This window comes from Aotus nancymaae, unplaced genomic scaffold (assembly GCF_030222135.1).
Source record: "Aotus nancymaae isolate 86718 unplaced genomic scaffold, 86718_ANA_hifiasm-v0.15.2.pri h1tg000028l, whole genome shotgun sequence".
Classification (NCBI taxonomy): Eukaryota; Metazoa; Chordata; class Mammalia; order Primates; family Aotidae; genus Aotus; species Aotus nancymaae.
Genome location: NW_026988441.1, coordinates 22553025 through 22571278, shown reverse-complemented (window position 1 = coordinate 22571278; position 18254 = coordinate 22553025). Strand labels below are relative to the sequence as shown.

The 18254-nt window shown below is 57.0% G+C and overlaps 1 protein-coding gene across 2 annotated transcripts in view; it reads left to right on the top strand.

The window, feature by feature from the left end:
• Positions 1-1323: 1323 nt before the first annotated feature.
• Positions 1324-18254, top strand: part of VSTM2B (V-set and transmembrane domain containing 2B) — a 34869-nt gene continuing 17938 nt past the window's right edge. The window contains exons 1-4 of one of the 2 annotated variants that reach the window (XM_021666665.2): positions 1324-1995; positions 2528-2712; positions 3726-3755; positions 5106-5577. In XM_021666665.2, coding sequence (XP_021522340.1) covers positions 1914-1995; positions 2528-2712; positions 3726-3755; positions 5106-5577 — 769 coding nt within the window. In that variant the 5' untranslated portion in view covers positions 1324-1913. The remainder of the gene's footprint in view (positions 1996-2527; positions 2713-3725; positions 3756-5105; positions 5578-18254) is intronic. The other variant, XM_064381537.1, reaches the window with a different exon arrangement.

Below are 18254 nucleotides of genomic sequence, written 5' to 3'. Positions count from 1 at the left end.
AAACGAGGAAACTAAAAGGCAGGCAGAGGGAGGCACGAAGAACTGGTACGGGCACCCTGCTGTCGAGGACAGCCTTGGAGAGGGCCTTCGGCTCCTCCCCTCTGAGCTGTGCTGTGCTGCGCTGGCCGCCTGGACCAGGGTGGCTGCTGGAAAGTGTCTTCCCTCTGGGTTTCCTTCTCCTTGGCTCCCCGGGAACCCTCTGGCGTTGCCTCCGGGAGGCTGGGGCTGGTAGCCGGGGAAGCAGACACGTGAATCCACCGGGCTGCCCCATCCCAACCTCAGGTCAGAGCTGAGGCGTGGAGGCCGGGGTAGGGGTAGAGGTGCTGAAATGTGCTGGCTGGGGACTCCCACGGAGAAGGAGAGAGGAGAGACCCGAGGCGAGCCTTAGGACTCGCCCCTATGACTATGACTACGCGTCGCTTCCGAACCACTTGTCCACCCCGCGATTCCCTTGGGGACCAGACTGCGCTCCCTCACATGGCTGGGGAGGGGGCAGGCTCCAGGTGAAGGCTGAGGGAGGTACCGGGACTCCCGGTATGCCAGAGCAGGCGGGGGATGGGTTCCGGCCTCCTGCCGCCTCGGGATCGCGCTTTGCAGAGGGTAAAGAAGGGCCCACGACCGGCGAAGAGCGCGTGGAGATGCAGGGACCCGCGATCCAGGGGCAGGAACCCCGCCCCCGCCCGGAAACCTCCCGGGCCCTGAGTCGTGCCCGGCTCTCCCCACCCCACCCCCGCCGCCCCTGCCGTCACTCACGGCCGCTGCCGGCTGGCTCGCGGGTGCGCTCTCCGCGCCACAGGCACCTGCTCACTGGGAGCTGTGCGCTCACTTCTCCCTCGCGCACTGCAGACTCCCGGCGCCTCCGCCGCCACCCAGCCTCGTCCCCGGCTGGGCACAGCGTTCAGCCTTTCTCGCGGCCCCGGGCGCCCACCCACCCGCCATGGCCCGGGCCTGGGCCAAACAGCGGGGCAGCTGGTTGCCCAAACTGGGGTAAGGAGTTGAGGGCTGTGAGCTGCGGAGAGGACCGTGGGACACACGGGGAGCAGGGATGAGCGGCCGTCTGGAGCGGTGGAGACTAGGAAGAAGCCAGGGAGAGTTTGGGTGGGAGGACTCCCAATCCAAGCGGGAGCGGGGCGGGGTTGTGCTCCAACCAGAAAGACGGTGGTCCCTCCGAGCGACCCCTGCGGAGAGAGAGGGCTCGCTCCGGGGCGGGGGCGGGGCGGGCTGTGGCAGGAGAGGGGAGGGCGGGGGCGATGCAGCGGTGGAGGCGGCTTGGAGCCCAGCCACTGACCGCCCCCTCCCTTCCCCTCCCCTCCCCCTCTCCCCGCCTCTCTCCGGCTCCGGGTCCGCCACGCCGGACCCGCTCTCCCCGCGCTGCGCTGGGTCGGACGCCAGGTCTGCGCGCCGCGGCTGAGCGCCCACTCGCCCTGCAGAAAGAGCCGTGGAGGAACCGGCGGGGGCGGCGGCGGGAGCCGAAGGAGGTGGCAGTCGGGAGCAGAACCAGGAGACAGGGAGGCAGAAAGAAGCTCGCGGCTCCGAGGCGCGCACTCCCTCGGCCAGGGATGGGTCCCGGCGCGGCCCAGCCCCTGCCCGGCCCTCCGGGCAAAGACTGAACCGCGGATCCCCACCGTCCCGTGGACGACGGAACAGAGAGAGGCACTGACCGATCGCCAGCACCCTCCCGGCGGGACCGCGGCTCTCGCACACCCCGCGCAGCGCCCCCCGCCGGAGCCGCGCCGGGCCGAGGGAGCTGGGCTGATTGGCGGCCGCCGGCGGCCAGGGGAGGGGGCGCCGCGCGGGGCCATGGCAGGCTCGGAGGCGTCCTAGCCGGAGCCGGAGCCGGAGCCGATCCGAGCCCACGCGGCCGCCGCCTCTCCGCTCCCGGGCCCCCGCCGCCGCCGCGCCCCCCGCGGGAGATGGAACAGCGGAACCGGCTCGGTGCCCTCGGATACCTGCCGCCTCTGCTGCTGCATGCCCTGCTGCTCTTCTTGGCCGACGGTGAGCGCGGGAACTTTGCTGCCGCGGTGGGCTCGGGGGGTGGGGGGGGGTTCTTTGCTGGGGCCGCCACTGAGAACTGGGAAGCTACGCGGTCTCCAGCAATCCCGCTGTGCAGCCCAGGGCCCGGAGGGGTAGAGGGAGGCGAGCCGCGAAGGGTCGCCGCAGCGGCAGCGCCGCGCCCGAGTCGTTCCCAGTCCAGCCGGGCCCGGCTGCTGAAAGGAGGCCTGCGGGGAGCGGGAGTTGGCGAGCCCCAGCCAGACTCTGATCGTGCGGCCCGGCGCGGGAGGGAAGCACAAGCTGCCCCTACCGCCCCAAGCAATCCAGAGGGAAGCTGCGGGCAGCCAGTGGCCAGTCCCTGTTGCGGCCCTGCTGCCGCTTCCCCAACTTTGCTAGCGCCTCCGGCCGTGCGCCACGGAGCAGCTGCGGGGTGGGGAACACAAGGCCAGAGAGCCAGAGACCGACCGCCTCCCTTTGGGTTGCCCCAGGCCCCCGCCCTACAGCTGGTCACGCCTCTCTTTCCCCCAACCCCCAGCTACATTCACAGAAGTCCCCAAAGATGTGACAGTACGGGAGGGAGACGACATCGAAATGCCCTGCGCGTTCCGGGCCAGCGGAGCCACCTCGTATTCGCTGGAGATTCAGTGGTGGTACCTCAAGGAGCCGCCCCGGGAGCTGCTGCACGAGCTGGCGCTCAGCGTGCCCGGCGCCCGGAGCAAGGTAACCCGCCGCCCACGCGGGGCCGGCGCGCGCCTGGCTCGGGCCCGGGGCGGCGAGGGCTACCCGGGGAGGGAAGGAGCCGGCTTCACCCGCGCAGGGCGCCGCCCTGTGGCGCGGCCCATCTTCCACCCTCGCAAGCATCTTCAAACTCAGCAGTTGTTACCCCCAAACCTGTCAATTGTTTTGACAGCATCCCTGTTCCCGCCACCTCCCGGAACTCTATTCATGCCCAGCCCCTAAAGAGCCACACCTCAGCCAGGTCGCTGGCCCGTGCTTGCTGGCTGCGGCCCCAGCGTCTGATGGGTGCTAAGTAGTGAAGGAAGCCCCCTTGGTCCCATCAGGCTGTCCCTGCCCTCTGCCACTTTGAGGACCCCAGGGCTTCCGCGGGCTGCGTTCCGGAGGCCAGCAGAAAACCGAGTACCGGGAAGCCGGCAGGACCTCTAGCCCTCAGGGGAACAGAGGGGCAACCTCCCTATAGCTGAAAACAGGCCCACACTGCCCGTCTGCCTCAAAACCCACACTCTCTCACACACTCTAGGGTGCACGCGTGCACATACACACCTACATTCTCCCAGGGTCCCACCCAGAGTTACTGCCACTGAGCCTCCTGCAGGGTCCCGTCCAGACACAGGGCCCCTCCCTCCAGTTCTTCACGGCTCCCAGTGAGCTGGGGGAGGATTTTGAGCCACCAGGCAGGGCCTAAGAATGCCAGGCGAGAAGGAGAGGGGCCTTCCTTCCCACCCTGGTGGCCATCCAGTCTCCCCAGTTCAGCCGGCAGGTGTGCACCAGGACAGCCACCCCTTGGCCAGGCACCATGCTAGCTCCAAACCCCGCTTTCTCCCGGGGAAACTCCTGGAAATCCGGACGTCCTTTGTGCCCTCAACGCCCACCCTTCGGGCTGTTTCGGTCCTAGCCCACCCACGGAGGGTGCCCTTGCCTAAAGGCAGATCTGAGTTCCCCCAGCCAGAAGGCCTCGAGCCTCATGTCTCTCTCTCTCCCTCTTTGCATTTTAGGTAACAAATAAGGATGCAACTAAAATCAGCGTAAGTGTGGAGCCCAGCGCGGGCCGCGGGAGACCCCTTCTGGCCGCCTCGCGCCCCGCAGCTCCCTCCCCTTAGCACGCCACGGCGGCCGCGCAAGGGGGGCTGCGCATGTAGGGCCGCGATCGCAGCCTCGTATTGGCGGCTGCTTGGCGTGTCCAGGCGCCATCTGTCGCCGGTTGCAGGGTCGGGTTCTCTTTTGTGTAAATCAAGGGTCCAAAGCCTGAGTCCCCTGATGCGGCTTGGCGCTCACCTGTAAAACTCCCCTTGGTCCGGACCGCGTGCTCAGGCCTCCTTGCGTCTGATCGCCTCGGTTCTGCGGGCATTCCTCCCAGCACCGGGAGCGCGCAGCTGCTCGCCCTCGCCGCGACCGTGGTTCCAACTTCACGCCCCCTCCGCCCCGCCCTAAGCATCCGCTCCGCGCCCTCCGCTGCAACCCTCTCTCCTCTGCCTGGATTGCGGGTCTGGGTGCGGGATGTTGCAGGCTTGCAGGGGATTGGGTAGCGGGTGGTCGTGGCAGGCTGCGCGGGTCCCGGGTCTTGGGGTTGGTAACTGAGAGGAGATGCGCCCAAGCTTCCCAGCTGGAGCGTAGAAGGGCCTGGCGATGACGAAGCCTCCTCGTGGGCTCGGTTAGAGGTGAGGGTTCCCTGGATGTTTGGTGAGAGCCACAGAGAGGTTCGGTCCAGAAGTCCCCACCGGGGCGCTGGGGAGGAGCACTTCGCTGCGGGCTTCTGGAGATCCTGCGCAAAGGCGGGGTGTCCAGGGAGCCCGGCAGCAGCCTCAGCTTAGCCTGCCTCCTTGGGAGGGTGGAGTATTAGCTGTGAAGGAGCTGTGAAGGCGGGGTCCAGGGACAGAGTGGCTCTCCTTAGGACGCGATTCAGGCAGTCCCTCCGTGCTCGGGGAGGTGTGGAGGGCCGGCTGGGGCGGCGCTGTAGGTTGGAGCGAGTCGCGGCAGGAAAGACTTGGGTCACTTAGCGAACAAGGAGCCCAGCCCGGGGTTTCCTGAAGGTGAGGGAGAGAGGAAGGAGAGGTGGGCTCTGCCCTTCTGAAGGACCAGCTACGGGAAGACGAGCAGTGTTAGTTTGTATGGGCAGGGCAGTGGGCAGGGCAGATGCAAGGTGGCAGTTTGGTTAAGATGGTGGGGACACAAGAGCAGGCGGCCCGGCGTCCACACAGAGTTGTAAGCCCGATGCCACGGGGGAGCCGGGGTTGAAAGGGAAGCCAGATAGTGATGGTGGGCAAACCAGGGTCCGGGAAGTAAGGTGCGCGGACGAGGGGACGCGACGACCAAGGCGGCCAGAAGAGCAGGTTTAGGAGCTGCCCAGCCCGGCCTCTAACCCTGCTCTCTTGCAGACCGTGCGCGTCCAGGGCAATGACATCTCACACCGGCTTCGGCTGTCTGCCGTGCGGCTGCAGGACGAGGGCGTGTACGAGTGCCGCGTGTCAGACTACAGCGACGACGACACGCAGGAGCACAAGGCCCAGGCGCTGCTGCGCGTACTTTCGCGCTTCGCGCCGCCCAACATGCAGGCCGCCGAGGCCGTGTCCCATATCCAGAGCAGCGGCCCGCGTCGCCACGGCCCAGCCAGCGCCGCCAACGCCAACAACGCGAGCGCCGCGGGCCGTACCACCTCCGAGCCCGGCCGCAGAGACAAGACCCCGCCGCCCGGGAGCCCTCCCGCCGCCGCCGGTCCCTCAGTCCCTGAGGCCGCGGCAGCCTCCGCAGCCCACACGGTCACCACCACCGTCGCGGCAGCTGCTGCTGCTTCGTCAGCGTCCCCGCCATCTGGACAGGCGGTTCTGCTACGCCAGAGACACGGCTCAGGTAAGGGCACGCGGAGAAGGGGCGCACGCACCGGGAGGGCGCAGGGCTAGGGTTGCGCGGGAACGCCCTGGGGGACTCCGGAACCAGGACCCACCCTCTCGGCTCATTTGCATATGCTGCGTTCCTAGTTAGGTCGGGAGCGCCCTCCCCTAGGAACTGTCTTTCCGTCGTTTCTCTGTCTTTACTCCTGGCCTCTGGAAGCATTTATGATGTGCATTTATGAATGGGGGAGGGGGCTGCCCTGCAAGAGACCTCCGGGTTCGCTGGAGGCTGTAGTGTGGGGAGGCGACCTCTTTTGGGTTTGGAGAACTGGACCCTGAGGGCTGAGCTCTGATGGTGGCAAGGGGCCAGCACTCTGCCAGCCCTGATAGTGGAAAGGAGCTATCCCCACGTGCGGGCACTGGCACGTGGTGGAGAGTGGGAGGCGGTTAAAACGCGGGTTGTGTTGGTTTCTATGCTGCGTGCTCGGTTGAACAGACTTTGTCCGAGGGCGTGGAGGGGCCTGGCTGTGGAACCGCTGCTCTCTTTGGCTAAATGCAGGATGGCCCTAGGCACCAGCTCTGTACTGTGCTATAAATCGCAGCTCCCCACCCTTTGTCTTCGGGGCGGGGGCAGTAAGGACTGAGACCCAAGTCACTGTTAAGAACTTGACACCCAGAGGGGAAGGCTTGCTTTCTTAGGGAGCTGAGAGGCTGGAGTGTAGCGGGGAGGATGTGGGAAGGCAAAAGGAGGAGAGAAAATGATGGCCTGACTACTCCCAGCAGGCAGCTCTGGAGCTGCAGGAGCTGTGGGCAGAGGTGGAGGTGGGGGGGAGGTTACGGAGGGTAGAAAGGCCTGCCCAGTGTGCTCCTTCTTCCAAGGCATCCCCACTCTCTCCCCCTGCTCCAAGCTGGGCCCACCCCAGTGCCTGACTGTGAGCAGGTGACTCCCTCTCTCAGCCCCTCCGCTCAGCCTTGTTTGATGCAGAGTCCCACGGGGAAATCTCTCCTGGCCACACAGCCCTGGGAGGCTGGTTTTGGGGACAGGCACATGTGAAACCTCCTAGATGTGGCAGAGCACATTGTCTCACCCCTACAGTGGTAGTTCTCAAAGGGTGGTCTGCCCGTGGGCTCCTGGACTACCTGCAGAACCCGAAGGGGCAGGTCTTTCTCGTCACGGTCTTATCCTGCCTCCCTGGCTAACTCTCAAGCCCTCTGACAGTTGAGCCTGCAGTCTGTCTGGCATATCAGTCCAGTTCTGTTTCTCATTCAGCTCTACCCACAGTGGCCACCTCCTCAGTGCGTCTCAGGCTACTGGCTTGATCCCAAGGCCTGATACCTCTTGGATGCCACACAGGGCCCTACAAGACTGTCCCCTCAGGCTATTGGGGAAGGTAGGGACCTTTAGAGGGCCTGGGAACTTTCCACCCTCTGCAATAAGATATCACTAGGTGCTGTGACAAATAAACCCCAAAATGTCAGTGACTTGACACAATTCAAATGTGATATTCTTCTTTCACACCAAGTCCTGCGCTGGAGTGCCCCGGGGCATGTGGTGGCTCTGTTCCATGCAGTCATTCAGGGACCCAGGCTGAGACTACCAGCCTCAGCAAGAGGCTTCCAAAGTCACTCTGGGCATGACATAGACCAGGGAGGAGAGACAGAAGCAGCCCTTGTCACCTCACTGCCCTGAGAGAATGAAGCTGTAATGCTCTCAGGCATGCATCATGTATAATGAATCAACTTGTTTCGTATGCATTTAGGACAGCCCTAAGTATCTGTCATTCATGGGAGACTGAGAAAATAGTCACTCAAATCATTCTGGCAGCACTTAACTCTCTCAGAGAAAAGCTGGTTTAGAAAAATGGCAAGGTGGTTTTTAAGCACCAGGTCTAGAAGTGGTAAATATTACTTCTACCCTCTTCCATCAGCCAGAACTCAGTCACATGGTCCAACACAGATGTAGGGGCCGCTGGGAAATGTAGTCCTTGGCATGGCAGCTGCTTTCGGGCCTCATCTTCACAATGCAAGGGGAGCATGACTCTTCGAGGAGCTAGCCATCCCTGTTCAGCATACAGGCCGTGCACAGGGAGAGTGCCTATTGACTTACAGAGCCATTGGCGTAACTGATGCTGATTGGTGAAGAGAACATCCTTCTTCCCCATCCCCTTGGGCCCCAGCAAGGAAATGTGCATTACAGGCTGGGACATACCTCTGAGATATTCCTGAAGGATTTGAAAGACAGAAGTCCAGATGTGGGTTGTGCCCTTACTGGCTGTGTGATTTTAGGCAAGTGTCTTACCATCTCTGAGCCATCTGTAAAATGAACAGGATAATCTCTCTGACCTCAGAGGGAGTTTAGTATGGAAATTGCTATACATAGACGTTCATTATTATCACCCTGGTTATTAGCTGCACTAGCTGGAGAGGAGGGGCTGGACAGATAAAGCTAAGAGGCGTTTGGAAGCCAGGCTATGGAGGACCTTGAATGCCAAGTGGAACCGGCAGTTGGTTAAAGACTGGTCAAGAGCATGTGAAAGAGATCTTTGAGTGTGAACTTGGTTGTGCTCACAAAATGGTAATGAGACCAAGGTCATGAGCACACTGCTGCTCGAATCCCTCTTCCCCTGGCCTTCAGCCTGAGTCCCGGGCTCAGCCACAGCTGACCTGACTGCCTGCCATAGCCAGTCTCTCTGCTGGCTGTGGAGGCTGACTGAGAGAGTGAAGATGTCCAGGATATCTCATCTGGGGAAGGTGGGCCGGACAGTGCCCTTCTTCCTAGAAGATATGGAGGTCCTCAGGTCAGCTCAATGCTGATGGCACAGTACCCAGGGCCATCCCAGCAGATAGGGCCTTGAGCACCCACCAGCCACAGGTCATATGTTAATGCCCATGTGGGTCACTCTGCCTTCCATGGAGGGGCTGGTGTCCACTGCAATCCAGAAAGCATAGCTTGCTGGGCTCCCAGCGGGGCTGACAGCAGTGCCCCGGGAGAGAAGTACAGTGGCCTCTGAGGTCCCTGTCACCCCCTAACCCTTGCCAGCTCCTGAACAGGCCAAGAACTGTGTAGGCACATCTCAGAAAGAAACTCCAGTCTTTCTCCAAGCCTCCTTTGGGGTGCCCGGAGGTGGGCCTTCAGCTGGGAGGTCAGAAAACCTGTGTCCCCACTCTCCAGGTGAGGCTCTCATGAGAGTCACTCTGCTGCAGCCACTCCGTGTCCCACTCTGGGCATGGAAAAGTGTATGACAAGACCTGTCACTCACAAACACACCCAAATAGGCTTGATGCCAAAGAGGGAGCCAGGCTCTGTCTTGTGTCCCACCTTGCCCGGGTCCCCCAAGGCCACCTAGGCTGTGGGCTGTCAACGTGAAGCCTGCAGACTGTGTTTTGGAGGATGGGCATCAGTAACCTTTCTGTAGGGATTGCATCACCAGCCAGTGCCCTGAGCTCGGCTGCTGGCACTGGGTCCTGCTGAGCACCCTGGGAGGCAGGAAGCCAGGCGCTTCGCTGCGAACCACAGCAGCCTGAGCTGCAGGGGGAGCTCAGGGCAGATGACCTTGGGCCTGGCCTCTCCTCTCAGCCTGGCAATTCTCAGCAGCTTGATGGGGAGAGGTCCAGAAAGGACCACTGCCTCTTAGTTAACAGACATGAGTGTTTGCAGAGGGTATCAGCCAGGGTGCTGGGAGAGGCACATGGCATATTCAAACAGGGTCACTGGGGGAAGTGGAAAGAGAGTATGTATCAAGGTGTGGACAGGGTTAGGGCAGCCAACAAAGGATGGGTGCAGGTCTCGGGGCTGGCAGTAGTGGCAGCCATCAGCACCCCTAGCCTAAAGGAGCCAGCACCAGAGCAGCTAGTAGCACCCAGAGAGTAGGATGGGAGGCACATGGTCAACCCAAGTCACCCAGCAAGGACTTCACTCTCCTCCCACCCTCAATTCCCTGTCAGGACCTCCCACTGGTCAAACCCTCCTGGAATCTGAGGGCAGGGGCACCCAGGTGATGCAGGCTGCAAAGGTCAGCCCTCAGGAGCTCACAGCAGAGTAGAGAAGGGTGGGCTGAGGACCTAGGGGCACTGAAGAGGCTCAGAGCCAGGCGCAGTGCTCACATGCCAGGCACTGTGACTCACGCCTATAATCTCAGCACTTCGGGAGGCTGAGGCAGGTGGATTACCTGAAGACAGGAGTTTGAGACCTGCCTGGCCAATATGATGAAACCCCATCTCTACTAAAAACACAAAAACTTAGCTGGGCATGGTGGCAAGCACCTGTAATCCCAAATACTTGGGAGGCTGAGGCAGGAGAATCTCTTGAACCCAGAAGGCAGAGTGCAGTGAGCCAAGATCATGCCACTGCACTGTAGCCTGGGCAACAAGAGTGAAATTCCATCTCAAGAAAAAAACAGAAAAGAAAGAGGCTCAGGATGCTGACCATTTCAGATTGGCAACTGCAAGGGTGGTCCCAGGACATGTCCCCAAATAGTCCCCCGTTAAGTGATTGTTCCCAGAAGGAAGTCAGAAGCTTTTTTGAGTGAGTTACCCATTTTTTGAGTGAGTTACTTTGGTACTGCCAGGAAGGAGAGAGGGGGACTTCCTTCAGCCCTCATCCGTTAGCTACTGCACAGCCAGGCAAGAAAGACCTTCCCGTGCCACATGTGTACTCAATACAGCCAAATACATATTTGCACTAAAAGTTGATGTGCAAAAACTCATTCATTTCACGTCTCATTTGTCAAGAGACATTTTGGTATTTGTGCTTAAAAATAAACATGGACTGGATTAGCAGAACAGAGCAGGCTCAGGAGGCCGGGCCCCGTCTTAGCCGTGTTCGTAAATCTGGCTCCTAATTAATCTGAACGCTGACCCATTTTTCGTGAACACTTTGTTGCTGGTTGCCATTTCTAGAAAAGAGAGAGAGAGAGACCAAACAGAGTATCTTCCAGACAAACACTTCTGAATGGAAAAGGCACTGCAGTGAAGTCTAGCGCGGCCTCAAAAGAATCCAGTTCGCGACTGAATGGCTGGCCAGAGGTTCCCCTCCGCAGGGACCTCAGGATCAGAGCGGTGGCGTGTGAACCTCTAATTAGCCTCAGGGCTCTGGCTCCAAGGGAAGGCAGCACGGCCCCCACAGAGAGCTGGCTGGATGTGGCAAGCTGCCGCTGGGTGCCCACACGGAGAACTGGCTCTCAATATTTCAATTAATAATGAGAGAAAGATAGCCAAGGCCATAGGTTTGACAGCTGTAGAGAGGCTGTGGCTGCTGGGAGCCGGCAAGGGGAAACATCCTTGGACATCGCCATGGCAACCGTAAACTGTGACCAAAGGGGGTGGTGGGCCAGGTAGAGATGGTCACTACATCTCAACCCATGCCCTGGTGATGATAGAGCTGAAGGGATGGCACCCACGTGACCCTGGAGAATCGCGATGCAGCAGAGTCACCAGCAGAACCCCGACCTGTGTTCCCTGAGCAGGCCATGGAGGCAGCCGCCTGGTCTTCCCATCTCCCCAGACCCACGAGGACCCAAAGGCCCTCGCCTTAAATGAATAATCCATTCTTCCTCCAAGTTCTGATGTGACATGAGAATTATAATTAAGAAGAAAATATATCTGGCAAGAAATGTCCCAGAGAAGAGAGGGTGAGGCTTTTTGAGCATCCTGAAAGAAAATTAAAGGATTTCATAAAGGAAATAGCTAAACCTCACAGCTGGCAAGCGATGCCTGCATCATCCCTGACAGCAGCAATCTGACACCATTATCCCGACATGGCATCCTCTCCCCCAGCAGCCAGTCACTGGGAGCCTGCTGGGCCCAGCCCCACACTTGCCATGAGGGGGAACCAAGGGTGGCAGCATGGATCCAACCTTAGAGGAGCCAGGGCACCCAGGCAATTCCAGGACAAAGCAGTCTGTGCTGTGCCAGCACTAATCCAGCTGGGGCAATCAAGAGAGGCTTCCTGTAGGTGGTGTGTGACTTCCTGCTTGAAAAAAGCACCTAGGGCTGAAGTCCTCCCACCTTAGGTCAGACCTGGGAAAGCTTTCAAATGCCCTCCCTCTCCTCCCAACGATGGAGAAAGTCACACCAAATGGAATGGCCTTTGTATATCAGTCAGCTCACTGGGCAATCGTCCTCTCAGCATCAGCAAGATGCTAAATTCAGGATAAAACAGCTGCTCTTGGATTATAATAATGATAAATAATAACATTTGCGTTTTACTGAGCACTTATTATGTGCCACTCTCGCCTCTCACCGGCTTTCCTCCTTCCTGCAGTTCTCCCTAATGCCTCCAGCCTCAGCCCATCCCCCAGAAGATACAGCCTCTCTTTTCTCATGGCCAAAGCCCAGACTCTCTCCCCAGCTGGAGTGGCAGAAAAGAGCTGGGAGCCAGCCTTGCTAAATGTCACTGGGAGCCAAACCCCCAACAAGGAACCGCTCATTAAACACGCCAGGTGCATATCCTTAAAGCTCTGAATATTAAGGATTCCCCAAGCATCCATGAGGATAAACGAGGTCAAGTGCTTTTGTAATATGATATTGATTAGTTCTGCTCTGTGTAGACAGAGCAAGGCCTTGGCTGTGGTCTAAGCCCCTGAGCTTTCTGGGAGAGGCCAGCATGGTTTTAAGACATTTTTGCAGCATAGGAGAAAAATAAAAGCATGATCTTTTTTATTCCCCTGTGCTTTGCTGACTATCACCAGGCATCTCTTGGAAACGTGTATCCAGAGCAGTGAGAAGTTTCACTTTGCCTTACGTAAGGGCTGCAGGGAAGTTTGAGATGGGAAGACAACAGGCTCAGCCCCATAACTCCTGATTCCTGCCTATACCTGATGAAGGATGACATACCTCCTTCCCCAGAGTGGTGCTTCTGGGGAAATTAGCCTGCTTGTCAGTGACTCTGGTGCTCTCAGGGAAGATGTGCTCTAAATACCAAGATGCAGGATCCAATCTGGCCTCCTGGGGGTTAGGGTGTAGCTGCTGTTGAGCAGCCAGCGGTGGAGGTGGCTAGGGGGGCTGCTTGCAGATAGCAGCACCCCCAGTGGCTGCAAAGTGTGTGCATAGCCCAGCCCCTTCTGCCTGCATCCTTCACAGGGCACCCCTTGAGAGACAGACCTGGTGCGAAGCCTGTCCCTGCCAGCGGTCCTGTTTCTGGAAGTTATTGGTTGTTCTGTTCTGTTGTTACTGCTCTCCAGGTTGAAATATCAAAGCTACTTTGGACTGGCTTCAGTTGGCTCTGGCTTTTTCAGTTTGAGAGGAATGTTGAGGGGTCCTGGGGTTGGCATGACATCAGGAGCCAAAGGGGACATTTCAGAAGCTTTTCCCCCCACCCCACCCACCCACCTACTCTCCCACACCCCTAGGCCCTGTTTGGTCCAGCTCAGAAGTAACCAGCTTCCCAGAAGGGCTGCTGAGAGGGACAGGGCACCCCTAGGAGTCCCAGCTGAGCATCCAATGCCCGTTAGAGACTGAGAACAGGAAAACGACGTAGGCAGGTCAGCGCTCCCCAGAGCTGCCAACGCTGGCGGGAGAACCGAAGCGTCACCCAAGGGAGGCTGAGTGTGGTTCTGGAGGAGGTTACCCTCACCACCACTTCCAACCATTGCATTCTCTCCTGACATTTCAAATGTTCCTCACTGTTCAGCTGGCTGGCTCAGAGGTAAGCCAGGGTTTGAATACCAACAAATTTGCCCCATTTCTGGGCCTTTACAGGGCTCTGGCCCTGCAGAAGTCACATTGTGGGCTTCTCCCTCTCACCCTTCAGACCCTAAGTATTATACTTCCGTTTTCCGGGTATATCCAACCACTTGATTGGAATCCTGAGACCATCACTTCTCACTCCCCGTATGCGAGTTCCGTCCGTTACCATCGACACGACACCAATTCCCATGCCAGAGAGCAGTTGGCAGGATCGGGGGATAATCCATGGAAAGATGCTAGCTTAGCACAGGGCCTGGCACCTAGAATACGTTCAATGGATGCTGGCTTTGGTAACCAGCGTTATTCATGGGAATGGCGTTAACCATCCAGATTGCTTACTAAGCTGGACGGATGCTCTGATCGTGAGACCGCCTTCCCTCCTGCACATGCCTTGAGCATGATGGAGCTAATGGTGATTGTATTCATCCATTCTGCATTGCTATCAGGGAATACCTGAGGCTGGTAATTTACAGAGGAAAGAGGTTTATTTGGCTCCCAGTTCTGCAGGCTGTACAAGCAAGGCACCGGCATCTACTTGGCTTCTGGTGAGGCTTCAGGAGCTTTTACTCAAGGCAGGGGAGTAGGTGTGTCACATGGTAGGAGAGGAAGCAAGAGAGAGAGGGAGAAAGTGCCAGGCTCTTTAAACAGTCAGCTCTCATGGGAGCTAATGGAGTAGGAATTCACCCATTACCTCCTTACCAGGTCATTTGTGGGAGATCCACTCCCATGACCCAGTTACCTCCCACCAGGCCCCACCTCCTGGGGATCACCTTTTAACACAAGATTGGAGGGGACAAACATGCACACCGTCTCAGTGATGGGGCTGATGGAGCTCAGGAACAGAAAGGGCCATGAGACTGAAATGGCTCAAAGAGTTGCTATTTTTGTACATTCTCTGGCTGTGTCATTTGGAGGGGGGAAGGTAGAAAAATGGGGATGGTGCCATGTCTTCATCCTAGCCTGGCTGGGACTGTTTGCCATGAGTCAGGAGCTCCTTGGTGAACAAGGACAGCTTCATCTTGGTTTCGCATGGCCTGGCTGTGCCAACTGGGCTCCTGAGGAAAGCTGCATTGTGTCATGCCTGGTCTTGCTTCTTTGTCATATAGGCCTCTGCCAGTAAGGGGGGCATTGTGACGGGAAGGGGTAAGGCCTTTTAGCTGGCAAGGAAGAGCTGAGAGGAGAGCCTCGTGTTTGGAGCACTGGACAGCTGTGTCTCCATGGGAGAAGCCAGGAGAAGGTAGAAAGCTGTCTCACCATGTCATATAGCCAGAGAGACTCCTGGGGTATGTCTAGGCTGAGAGGAAGTGCCCAGAGTCCCTGTCACTGGGGCCTTTACAGAGATAAAGTGAGAGAGAGAGGGAGCACTGCCTGTGTCAGGGAGTGCCCCACAGAGATGGGCCTGTGGGGTGATGGGGCTCAGGCCACCGTTACAGGCTCAGGATGTGTACTGCTTCTACGTGTGTTCCTGCATTTTGCTTTTCGTGTTCACACCCACCCATCTTCCCTTGCTGTGGCTCACTGTGCCCAATGATTGCCAATAAAGGTGCCACTTGGCACCCAGGCTGTGAGAAGAATGCAGGACAGAGATGCCACCTCCGGGATGTGCTGGGAGTGCGAGCAGGCTGCAGGCCAGGCCAGGAAGCCAGGACCACTCCTGCCTGGCTCCACCCCTCACGCACATGTGAGTCTGCCTCCCACCCAGCACAGACAGCTCACTGCAGACTCTACCTGCTGGAGGCCCACCCACTTGTAATTGGGTAGATCTAGAGACGGAGAGCCCTCCCTCTGCTGACCCTGGCCTGCTGCCCATCAGCTGCCCTCAGGGAGGAATGCACAGTTTTCTTTAAGCCAGGAAAGCCCAGCTGCAATGTCAGTCCCCTTACAGTGACTTTTATTACAATTGATTCTCATACAAATGCCGCTTGGCCCAGGGAAGGATCTTTAATAAACTCGTAGAAGAGGGAGCTGACATCACATCAGGCTTGGTCTGAGTGGGAGTGGGGGTTCCTAGTCCACTGTATCTGGTCTGGCCCAGCCAAGGGGCAGGGGGCTATCCAGAGCATCAGGCAGATGTAGTCCCTACCCCAGGGAGGAGCTCGTGGTCGAGTTATGCTGATCATGCAGGAGGAAGAACTCAAGGCTCAGCTGAGGCACAAGAAGGACTCAGAAATAATGGGCTGCCAGCATGGACTAGTAGTTGGGAAGAACTCAGAAAGGTGGAGCCTGGGTGCTCTGGTAGCTGGGTGAAGGCTTTCTGACCCTACAGACAAAGGAGTTTCTTTCATTCTGAGCACCCAAATATGTCTTGCTGCTGCCTCAGGGCTTCCAGCAGTTTCTTCCCTGTCCTGCAGTCAACACCTGGCTGAGTGCCCCATCCAGAATGATGCCCTAGAGAGCAGGCCTGGTTCATTCTCACTGCTGTCTCCCTACTATCGTATATTCATTGGACCTGGTACTAGTTCATTCATTCATTCAGCCACTCATCCAGCAAATGTCCATGGAGCATTTTTTTATGTGCAGGAACTTTTCCAGTCACTGAGGGCGCAATGTGATTAAGACTAATGAGGTCCTGAGAAAGTGACAGAGGGAGAGACAGACATTGACCAAATAGTCACATAGCAAGTGGAAATTAGCAACCACAGCTGGTACCCTAAAGGAGAGGCCCATGGGCTATGGAAGCTAGAATAGAGAGATTTGACCAGTCAGGGAAGGGTCCCCAAGAAAGTGACACTGGAGCCACAATCAGGAAGACAGTTAAGAGTTAGCCAGGTAAAAAGAGAGGGTAGAGCTTTCCAGGAAGAGGGAATCGCATGTGCAAACATCCTGTGGCAAAAGGAATCTAGGGAAATGCAAAGGCCTGGCAAAAGCTTACTGTGGTAGGTGCAGAGAAAGCAAGAAGGGGAAGCAAAGGGAAAATTAAGTCAAGAGGAGTTTACTGGTCAAACAGGGTCGAACTGTAAGTCCTTTTAAATAGACCAGGAAGCTTTAACTTTATCCTAAGGGCAGTGGGATGGGAAGCAACTTGGGATTTGAGTGGCTAGGGCATGATGCTTTCAGAAATGGTCATTCTAGTTACCATGTGGAGATCGGAGAGGTGGGATGAACTCAGTGGATGGAGGAGACCACTTTGGAGGCAGTGATCCAGTCAAGAGATGATGGGGCTTGGACTCATTGGATGGATGGGTTGATGGATGTCTGGATGGGTGCTAGGGTGAATGGATGGAAAAAACAAGTAGCTGGTGGGTGAGTGGAGGGAAGGATGTATGAATGGATGGGGGATGGGTGGGAGGAAGGATGAAAAGATGGGTAGATGATGAAAGAATGAATGGATGGGCAGAAGAAAGAATGAGAGGATGAGTAGATGAATGGGAGAATTAATAGATGAGTGGAAGGAAGGATGAATGGATGGGCTAATAAATGGATGGGTAGAAGGAGAATGAGTGGATGGGTAGATGGGTAGATAGAAGGGAGAATAAGTGGGTGGGTAGAAGAATGATAAGTTGATGGGCAGATGGGTAGATGAATGGGAAAATGAATGGGTGGGTAGAAGGATGATGAGTGGATGAGTAGATGGGTGGATGAATGGGAGAATGAATGGGTGGGTAGAAGGATGGTGAGTGGATGGGTAGATGGGTGGATGGATGGGAGAATGAATGGGTGGGTAGAAGGATGGTGAGTGGATGGGTAGATGGGTGGATGGATGGGAGAATGAATGGGTGGGTAGAAGGATGATGAGTGGATGGGTAGATGGGTGGATGGATGGGAGAATGAATGGGTGGATGGATGGGAGAATGAATGGGTGGGTAGAAGGATGGTGAGTGGATGGGTAGATGGGTGGATGGATGGGAGAATGAATGGGTGGGTAGAAGGATGGTGAGTGGATGGGTAGATGGGTAGGTAGAAGGGAGAATGAATGGGTGGGTAAAAGGATGATGAGTGGATAGGTAGATGGGTGGATGAATGGGAGAATGAATGGGTGGGTAGAAGGATGATGAATGGACGGGTAGATGGGTGGGTGGATGGGAGAATGAATGGGTGGGTAGAAGGATGATGAGTGGATGGGTAGATGAATGGGAGAATGAATGGGTGGGTAGAAGGATGATAAGCGAATGGATAGATGGGTCGGTGGATGGGAGAATGAATGAGTGGGTAGAAGGATGATGAGTGGATGGGTAGATGGGTGGGTGGATGGGAGAATGAATGGACAGATGGATGGAAAGATAGATGAGTGGATTGAGAATGGGCAGAAAAATAAATAGCTGGGCCACAAGAAAGAAGGAGATGTGAGTAGGTGGACAGGTGAATGGAGAGTAGAAAGAAGGAGAAATAGATAAGTAGGCAAAACGTGGATTAAAGATGGGTTGATTTGGGATACAAGTTGAGCCTTGCAGGATGGGTGGGATTGGGGTTGCAGGTATACCTAAGGTTGGAGTTTCCAGCAACTGAACACTGCACACTCAAGCCATGTCTTCCAGGAAGGAGGCCATAGGAAAAAAGGCTCCAGGTGGTGGTAGGGCCCAGAACTCCATGCCATTCCATGCTTCTGCCTGCAGTCTCTAGGCCACTGAACATAGACAGAAGGGATGGGCAGAGCGAGTGGACACAGCCAACCCCAACCTGCTTCCAGCTCCCCTAACTCCTCAGCCTCCGGGGACGGGAGCAGCGGATCTCCTCCCTCTACTGGGCACTGGGTACTTTGGTGAATGCAGCCTGGCCCAGATTTGCTGATTCTTGTCCACGTACAAATTAACGTGTTTTTCAGGCATTTAAAAAACCCCATCTCCAGGTGGGCAGATGAATAACTGTATTCACAGTAAAGACTAATGTAACGAAAATACACAAGGCAATAATTCATAATACGTTCTATTCTACAGAGTCGTATTTTAATGCGTGACATATCCCGGGCAGCTCCTTTGTGCTAATTTCATTTAATGAGCACATGTTATAGAATTTTCAGAGCACTATCCCTGGGCAATTAAAATATGTTAACCTTTTCGGTTAAATTGTGTT